At 45.9% G+C, this 9,852-nt stretch overlaps 1 protein-coding gene and 1 pseudogene across 1 annotated transcript; one reads left to right on the top strand and one right to left on the bottom strand.

The window, feature by feature from the left end:
- Positions 1-940: 940 nt before the first annotated feature.
- On the top strand, positions 941-5,371 carry LOC101762560 (annotated as a pseudogene).
- A 986-nt stretch (positions 5,372-6,357) lies between these two features.
- Positions 6,358-9,440, bottom strand: LOC101753091 (leucine-rich repeat extensin-like protein 3). The gene is given in 8 exon segments (XM_012844380.2): positions 6,358-6,816; positions 6,819-6,840; positions 6,842-6,965; positions 6,967-7,007; positions 7,009-7,023; positions 7,025-7,051; positions 7,053-7,444; positions 8,546-9,440. Coding segments are annotated over 8 exon segments (1,089 nt in total). The 5' UTR covers positions 8,742-9,440; the 3' UTR covers positions 6,358-6,544.
- Between the last annotated feature and the right edge of the window lie 412 nt (positions 9,441-9,852).

Genomic DNA, 9,852 nt, shown 5'->3' on the forward strand with positions numbered 1-9,852 from the left:
AGTCATACCGATGTAGGGGACCGGTCAAACCGGTCAGCCCCAGGGTCGCCCCCGGATGTTGAAACCGAAGCATCCAGAGATTGGCACTTGGAAGCTTAGTGCTGCAAAAGATTAGGGGAGTAGTCCCAGGGAAAAAGTCACCTTTGGTATGCTTCTAGATAAGTATTCCAAGCAAAAGGCCATTACAAGTGATCGGCTATTGAAATAGAGAATAAGGTCACCTACTCATCAAGGGAGGCAAGATTCACCACCAACAGTGGTTGCAAGATAGAGAAGTGACCAATACCAACCGAAATAGTGCCCCTCCACATCTTGGGCTCCTCCGGCATTAAATCCCCTATGCCCGATGTCGGATGACAATGGGGTAATGTGGGTGTCTTACCAGTCCGTGCAGCAGCCGTCTTTCCATCCTGGATGGGGAGAACCAAGGAAGTCGGCTTTGGATAGAATTTCAAGCCCCGTGCAAGGTTGTTAGGCACCCCGTTCATCTGGTTAGGGTGCACAGACCCGACCGGTCTGACCGATCTACCCCAACCGGTCGGACCGACCTATCCCGATGCCCAGAACGCCTCCTCCAAAGCAAGTGTATCGTCCTAATAAGAAGGAGGGGGATGTTCAGAAGATGAAAATAGACTCAGGAAAAGGTACAGAGAAAGCTGTTTTATAGATTGGGTCTATGGATGTCCCCGTTGAGAATAGTGCTAAAGGACTAGTTGGTGTAGGCAATCTAGTCATGTCATCTGTTCAAAAGGCTCCTGCTGCTAATGATCATGAGGTTAGTAGCAGTGGTTCCAGCTCCAAGTAGTTCTTACCAAGGTGGTGTCCTCCCGAATTGACTCGCGCCAAAGGAGGAAGTTACAAATGTTATATAAGGTTACAAGAAAAGAGGGAATAGGAGCTAGAGAAACAAAGGGACGAAGCATTCAGCAAGTATAGGCCCATGGTCCCTCAGAAAAAGGAGTGGAGAGTCAAGGAAGATGTCCCAGCTCCACCAGTTAGACCGGCTGAGGAACCGATCAGACCGGTTGAGGCGTCAGCACTAGCGCCTGAATCGGTCGGACTGGTTGAGCTAGAGTCGCTGCCTGGTTTTGCCTCTTCTGTCCCTATGACTTGTGACAATGAGTGGGCATTAGTCCATGGATCAGAGGATGATGAGCAGCTTGTTGATTACAATTTTTCACCTGAGTGCATGAACCTGGACATAAATGTGATTCGCATGTCGATGGATGGTTATGTCATGTCGGAGGAGGAACTGGCTCACCTTGACTTTGGGCCTAGGGAAGCTGTGTTCCAGAAGCCTAAAGCTACTGAAAGTCATTTGAAGACGCTGTACATGAAAGGCCATATCAATGGGAAACCAATTTCTCGAATGCTAGTTGATGGAGGAGCGATTGTCAACTTAATGCCATATTCTTTGTTCAAGAAATTGGGAGGTTCAGATGAGGAGCTGATCAATACCAACATAACTATCAGCGGTGTGGGAGGAGGCGAGCCTATGGGTGCTAAAGGCGTTATCTCTATGGACCTCACCGTTGGGAGCAAGACGTTGGCTACCGCTTTCTTTATCGCCGAAACCCAAGGTAATTTCAGTTTAAGTTTGGGTCATGATTGGATACATGCGAATCAATGTGTCCCTTCTACTTTGCATCAATTCTTAATCCAATGGGTCGGCGATGAAGTAGAGGTTGTGCATGGTGATACATCGGCTTGTGTTGCTGTAGCCAATAGTTCCATCATAAGTGTGCATGATAATGTCAAGGGCTTATCTAGTTTAGATCTTTCTAATTATGAGTTCATTAGTTGTACAAAGGATGGTTTTGTCGCTGCTGTAGTAAAGCCGGTTGAGGATCGGCTAACTTATCACATATGATGTTATGAATGTAAATCTAGAGTGGTTGTAGCAGAGGCTAGAACACTATCGGTCGCAGAGGAACGATATGTGTGAGGCCATGAGGACCTTGATGATATAAGTAAATTAGGACAAGGGTTTACGTTGGCCGATCCTTTAGAGGAGGTAGATATTGGTGATGGTATTGTACCAAGACCGACGTTTGTAAATAAAAATCTTGAGCCTGTCTTTAAGGCCGATTTAATAAAGTTATTAAAAGAGTATCCCGATTGTTTTGCATGGAATTATACTGAAATGCCTGGTTTAAGCTGTGAGCTAGTTGAGCATTGGCTGCCCATTAAGCTCGGTTTTAAGCCTCATAAACAACCTGTTAGATTCTTTAATCCCATTATTTATGATCGAGTGAAAGAAGAAATCAATCGGTTCCTTAATGCTAAGTTTATTAGGCCTTGTCAATATGCTGATTGGGTTTCTAATATTGTGCCTGTTGAGAAGAAAGGCACGGGTAAGCTCTGAGTCTGCATTAATTTTAGAGATCTTAATAGAGCTTCCCCAAAAGATGAATATCCTATGCCTATAGCTGATGTGCTTATTAATGTTGCATCTGGACATAGAATGATAAGCTTTCTTGATGACAATGCTAGGTACAATCAAATCTTTATGGCCGAAGAGGATATATCCAAAACAACTTTTATTTGTTCAAAGTTTGTTGGTTTATTTGAGTGGGTTGTCATGACTTTCGGTTTGAAAAATGCTGGTGCTACATATCAAAGAGCTATGAATTTGATTTGTCATGACTTGCTTAGGGTAGTGCTAGAAGTTTATATCGATGATATTGTGGTTAAATCAGCTGGGCTAGAATCCCATTTGGCTGATTTAAGGCTTGCGTTTGAAAAAATGCGTCGATATGGTTTAAACATGAATCCACTCAAATAGCTTTTGGTGTATCGGCTGGGAAGTTCTTGGGCTTTGTAGTGCACAAGAAAGGTGTTGAGATTGACCCTAAAAAGATTGAATCTATTAGAAAACTACAAGCTCCTATTTGCAAAAGAGAGTTGCAAAAGTTCTTGGGCAAGGTGAATTATTTAAGGAGATTTATTTGCAATTTGTCCGGGAAGGTGAACGCTTTTACTCCTTTACTTCGGTTGAAGAACGAAGTTGATTTTACTTGAGGGGCAAAATAGCAAGAAGCATTTGAGGAAATCAAAAATTATTTGTCTTCTTCGCCCGTGCTTCAGGCGCCAAGACATGCTATCCCCTTCAAATTGTATGTGGCAGCTGAGGAAAGTGTTATTGGGGCTGTTTGGGTTCAAGAAACCGAAGGGAAGGAGCATATTGTCACCTATGTGAGTAGAAGATTATTGGATGCCGAGACAAGGTGCACTTTTATTGAGAAGTTGTGCTTATCGTTATATCATGCTTGCACCAAGTTGAGGCATTATTTATTATCAAATACTTGCATAGTGGCTTGTCAAACTAACATAATTAAATACATATTGCAAAAACCTATTTTGAGTAATAGAATCGGCAAATGGGCTTATGCTCTCATTGAATGTGATTTGGTTTGTGAACCGTTGAAATCAATGAAAGGTCAAATTGTAGCCGATGTTATCGTCGAGCGTAGAATTGATGAGCAACTTAATTTAAATGTCGGTTATATCCCTATTACCCCTTGGAAAATGCACTTTGATGGATTGATTTGCAAGAGTGGCTGCGGTATTGGTGTGGTCCTTATTTCACTAAACAGAGCTACTTTTGAGTTTCTTTGCCGATTGAATCACAAGTGTACTAATAATCAAACCGAGTACGAGGGTTTATTATTCGCTTTGGAGATTTTACAAGAGATGGGGGTGAAACATGTTGAAGCTTATGGAGATTTTTTACTGGTGGTACAGCAAGTATCCAAGGTATGCCAATGTTTGGACAGGTTTTTGAATACCTATCTTGATAAATGTTTAGACATCATATCTTGCATGGATGAATTTACTATTTACCATGTACCAAGGAAAGAAAATCCAAGGGCTAATGCTCTAGCACAACAAGCGTTTGGCTATAATATTTAGAAAAGAAATTTTCATGAAAGAAAGCCGACGCTTTACGAGGCCGAGGGTTATGTCCTGGATAAACTGGTACAACCGGCCTTCAAAGCCGGTCTGACCGGTCCAACCGGTCTGATAGCCCAGACTGCCGGTCTGATCGATCTGTCTGATGAAATTCCCACTTCGGCCATGGAATGTTCTAAATTTGTTAAGGACGAAGTGGATGATTGGAGAAAACATCTGATTGATTATTTACAGAATCCTAAGTGTTCAGGTGACAGAAAAGTCCGACAGTGGGCACTCAAGTTCACTTTGGTTGATGGTGAGTTGTATCGTCAGACGATCGATGGGTTACTTTTAAAATGCTTGGATTCTGATTAGGCTAAAGTGGCCATGGTGGAGGTGCATGGAGGAATTTGTCGTACACATCAATCGGCTTGCGTGATGAAATGGCTTCTTAGTCGGGCTTGCTTTTATTGGTCTAAGATGATAGCCGATTGCTTCCGTTACTACAAAGGTTGTGAGGAGTGTCAAAAATTTGGGAATATTCAGTTAGTGCCTACTTCATTGATGCACCCGATTATCAAACCATTGCTGTTTAGAGGATAGGGATCGGATTTTGTTGGCAAGATTCATTCTTCTTCATCGAAGAGATATTGTTTTGTGATTGTGGCTATTGATTATTTCACCAAGTGGACTGAAGCAATTCCCCTTAAGGATATGACACATCGAGAGGTGATTGAGTTCATTAAGGAGCATATTATATATAGATTTGGTATCTCACAACTTAATGACGGATTAAAAAACTTCATTCATATCCAAGGAAGTACGTGGGTTTGTTGAGTGTTATGGTATTAAATTGCTCAATTCATCTCCTTATTATGCTCAAGCTAATGGTCAAGCCGAGTCTAGCAACAAGATTTTAATTAAGCTCATCAAGAAAAAGATAGAGGACAATCCTAAAAGATGGCATTAGGTATTATCTGAAACTTTATGAGCTCATCGTGTTTTTAGACATGGCGCCACTAAAGTTACTCCTTTTGAGCTTGTCTATGGTCAAGAAGCTATTTTACCCGTTAAGGTAAATCTGGGTGCATATAGGTTGGCTAGGCAAAATGATCTTAATTTTGACACCTATTATGGTTTAATGATGGATAATATTAATGAGGTGATCGACAAGCGAATGGAGGCATTAGTTGAAATTGAAAAGCATAAAATTCAAGTAGCTAGAGCATACAATAAAAAGGTCAAGGCCAAGACATTTCAGGTGGGAGATATGGTTTGGAAGACAATTCTACCTATAGGAACCAAGAGCAATAAGTTTGGAAAGTGGTCTCCGAGTTGGGAAGGGCAATATAAAATTACAAGTGTGCTTAGTGGGAATTCCTATATGGTGGAGACATTGCATGGATTTCAGCTACCTAGAGCTCTGAATGGGAGGTACTTGAAAAAGTATCATCCAAGTATTTGGCAAGGTGCTTGAAGCAATATGGCCGATATTTTGAAATATCACCCTTAGAACAAATGACCGTTGGAAAATCATTGCCTTAGTCTTATTTTATTTCTTGGTACACAAACTTTACCAAAGACATGGGGGCATGTGCTGGAACCCAAAAGTGGCAGCAATGCCGATCAGGCTAGACCAGCTGGTCAGATCGGTCTTAATGGGCGGTCTGAGGAGTCGGAGCGGTCGCTGGTGCGGTAGGCGTGGTCGCTGGAGTAGTCGGGCGGTCGCGGGAGCGGTCGTCGTGGATGCCGGCGCACTCGGGCGATCACTGGTGCGGTCGCTGGTGCAGTCGGAGCGGTCGCTGATGCGGTCGGCGGGGTCGCTGGTGCGGTCCGGGTGATCGCTGGTGCGGTCGGGCGGTCACTGGCGCGGTTGGCTCGGTTGGAGGAGTTCCAGGCGGGCCCGGTGCAATCCCTAGCGCAAGCGCGTACGTCGTCGAAGTCCCGGGTGGGAACGCATCCGCGCGCACTACGACCCCCACGCGTCTTAGAGTCCTGGCTGAATTGGAGTTGAAACAGGACTTCCTTACGGAAAAAGACCTCCCACCCTATAAATATAAAGGGCCCTGGCCGATTGAGGATCATCACCCAATCGACAAACACTTTTATCTATCTTTTTATCTCCAAACCCTAGCTTTTCCAACCCCCTCGTTTTCTTTTCCAACCCCCTCGTTTTCCTCCTGTGTGTCTCGTCGGCGTTTTAGGACGTTCTCAGTGGCCTGACCGATCTCAGAGCAACCCTAGGCTCGCCATCTCCGACGGAGTCCCTCCCGAGGTGGTGAACGTAGGCTTTCGCGGTGCCTCTGCGAGGACCGGGCTGACCAGTCTGACCGGCTAGGTGCAGAAGTCCCGTCGAGGTGATCTTCTGGTCTACGCGCTAACTAGCGCGCTCGTATGTTGGTTAGAAAACGCGCCAACAGATATGATAACTTTGCATTGCATAAAGGCCACATAAGTCCTGTGTTTAGAGTTTAGAACCTAGAAATTCTGCTTTTATATGTATAGGGCGCAAGCACAAATGTACATTCGTGTTCATACAGCTCAGTGGATATAAAAAAGAAAAAAAAAATTCATATGCCAAGCAGTCTTTTTCAGTTTGCATATTATCCTTCCCAGCATGAGCCAAAACTATTATATTTACTTTATTTATTTATGGTTGACTAGCGGAAAGAGACCAAGTGCTTGGATCTTTCCGAGAATACTTCGCCGGCGGAGGAGATGGTCCCGAAGAACGTGGAGGGAGGAAAGGCAATGGGGGGAAAGGCCAAGGAAACGATGGCGGTGGAGGTGGCGGCGGCGGCGGAGGAGGCGGTGGATACATCGATGGCAATGGTGGCAAGTGTGGCAATGGAGGCAGGTGTGGAAGCCGCGGAAAAGATAACGATGGCGGCGGCGGCGGTGGGGGAGACGGTGTCGTGAAATCGGCGGCAAATGAGGAAACGGGAACGACTGCTGTTGCGGGGGGCGATGGCGGCGTCCATGGCCATGGCGGCAGAGGGAAAGGGAACGCCGGTGGCGGAAGCGATGGCGGGGTGAGGAACGGTATCGGCGGCAGCGGGAACGGGAACGCCCGGCGGCGGCGGCGTGAAGAACGGTATGGGCGGGAACCACGGCCCGCGGCGTGCAGAAACGGGATGGGCGGCCACGCCCACGGTGGGCCAGTAGACCAGGCACCTGTTCACTGCCGCGGCGGCGCACCCCGCCGCCGCCGCGCCGCCGCACTGGGCGGGGCCCGGCTTGCCGGGGCGGTAGTAGAGGGAGTTGAGGCTGTAGAAGCAGGCGTTGGGCTCCTGGCTCGGGAAGGAGATGTGGCCGACGGTGGTGGTGACGGCCGGCACGTTGCAGAGCGCGGAGGGGTTGTCCAGCACGGCCGCCCGGCAGAAGGACTCGGCGGCGGTGGCGCCGGGGGCGGCGCACTCGAAGCCGTCGATCGCCGGGATGTCAAGTTGGTAGGTGCCGTAGCTGTTGGTGACCTTCTCCGCCGTGATCTTGATCTCCTCCTTTGAATTAGAGTTCACTTTGATCATGCAGTCCAGCCTGACTTTCACGCCTGAAGAGGAGAAAGTAAAAGAAAATGAAATTGAAGTTTAACCGGATGAAATGATCAATTCTCATAAAAAATTCACTTTTAAAGCCAAGAGAATTTGCTAAGTATCCAAGGCTTGTACTTCATCTGATCATCTCTGATATAGTCAGGTCATCGAATGAAGGGCCAGTTTGGCATTGCTGTCTCATGTGACTTTGTTTACTCACCGTTTGGCTTTGGACTAGGGGGTGTTTGGGAGGAGGGGGCTAAATTTTAGCCCCCATCACATCGAATGTTTGGACACTAATTAGGAGTATTAAATCTAGATTAATTAGAAAACTAATTACACAACCCCTAGGCTAAATCGCGAGACGAATCTATTAAGCCTAATTAGTCTATGATTTGACAATGTGGTGCTACAGTAACCATTCACTAATGATGGATTAATTAGGCTTAATAGATTCGTCTCGCGATTTAGCCTAGGGGTTCTGCAATTAGTTTTGTAATTAGCTTATGTTTAGTCCTCCTAATTAGTATCCGAACATCCGATGTGACAGGACTAAAGTTTAGCCCTCTCCTTCCAAACACCCCCTAAATTTCCTTGTGCTATGGACTTTTTATCCTTTCAAGAAATGTTACCAATATGTTGATGTTAGGAAATGAGTGCTTTTTTAGTTTCTACTAGTCAAAGAAACATGACAGCATCAATGAATTAAGCAAATCCTGCATGCTAACTGTATTCTCTTGTTGGGTAGTTGTAGTGGCATGATAATGCAGAGGAGGACAGGCCAGGGCTTGCAAGTTATTTTGCGCATGGTTCTTACACAATTATTGGAAAGATACAAATTAAATTCCAAAAACAGAGTTCCAATGCTCAAACCGGCAGTGAAACCCTTCTGAAGGCAAAGAGAAACAAACCATTAAGTGGTGGCAGCAATTAAAACAGAGTATGTGCAGAAACAATTATAATAGTGCTTCATCTGAAATAACACCATAAGCAATTCCAAACAAGAAAGGAGGTAAATGACAGGTCAAAGATGCTTCATTCTCCCAAGATTAAGGAGGCCATAGGAGGTAAATAACTCGTGCATAATTTACAATGCAATTGACATATGCGAATGGTACCTGGCAAGAAGTAGCTGTTTTTGGAGAAGGAGCTGGAGGAGCAGGCGTCACAGAACACGGCGCCGACCACCGTGAGGTTCGCGGCGGTGCCGCCCCCTCCGGAGCCGCCCTGAAAGCTCTGGCATTGCGCTCCGCAAAGAAGAGCGGCAAACACCACCAGTATCTCCAACGCAAGAGATGCTCTTGGCTTCTTCATGGCGTAGGCAGGACCTCCCTAGTATTCGCTCTTCACACAGAGCAGAGCTCATGTGTGAGCTTCTGTGAGAGCTGAGAAGAGGGTGATAGGCTTCAAATCCTTTATACCCCATTCTGTCAAGTGCAGCAGCACGTCCATTTCAGCCTCTTTAGCTGAGGTGTCTGGTGGCATATGCCAAATGTCATGACACATCTCAAATAAAAAATTAAAACACCCACTGACAGGTGGGTCCTTTGAACTTCACTAACGCCGTCGAGCCCCGCATGTCATCCAGTATAACTCGGCTCTATCTGTATTTTATGAAAATCAAAGCACTCATCTAGTGGTTGGGAGATGAACAAGGAACAAAGTGTGCAGCTGAGTAGGGCATGCTGAATTGCTGTGGCCTGAAAGGGATGCCAGGACACATCCCTCTAACTCACATGAAACAAGGGCATGTGAGTGGCATTTGGACCCTCCTGTGACCTCGAAGCATTTAACAATGGGCGCAAACTTTGATTTTCGCAGGCATCTCGGGGTCACGGGCTCGATTCTGGTGTTCTGGAAGCATCACGGTTTTGGAGCGTACCTACGCTTGGTAGCAAGAAGAGTTGGAAAGGAAGTCGTCCAAGGACGGCTTCAGTTCTTGCGGACCTTGCAGATGGAGAGCTGTGGAGTTGCGATTGGGCAGCGGGAGGAAGATGCTGGGCGAGAAGATTGTGGGGATGGCAGCGAGCGCATGCGGTCTCCTCCTGCTGTGAACCACACTGGTCATCCGTGACATTGCCGCTTGTGGCTGTAAAACCAGGAGAGGCTGGATCGTCCGTAGCCTGCAGGATCCATGGCGTCAGATGTAGGGAAACGGTGGGGCTGTACTTGCATTCAGTAAAGGTCGCCCACAGTTTCAGCTAACCTGGGTAGCATACCAGAATACCAGACACAGACAGTCATTTCCAATTTTGGTTTTCAATTTTTCCGGTCCTCTTCAAAATCATTAATTTCTGATTTCCCCCCAAAAAATTGCTGAAATTTGGAAATTTTATATATATTTAACGGTTATTAAAAGTTATACGCACATAGTATTCACAAAGTTATTTTAGAAGGAGCGCAATTGTTACGCCACTTTTGCCCA

Source organism: Setaria italica, chromosome III (assembly GCF_000263155.2).
Source record: "Setaria italica strain Yugu1 chromosome III, Setaria_italica_v2.0, whole genome shotgun sequence".
Lineage (NCBI taxonomy): Eukaryota > Viridiplantae > Streptophyta > Magnoliopsida > Poales > Poaceae > Setaria > Setaria italica.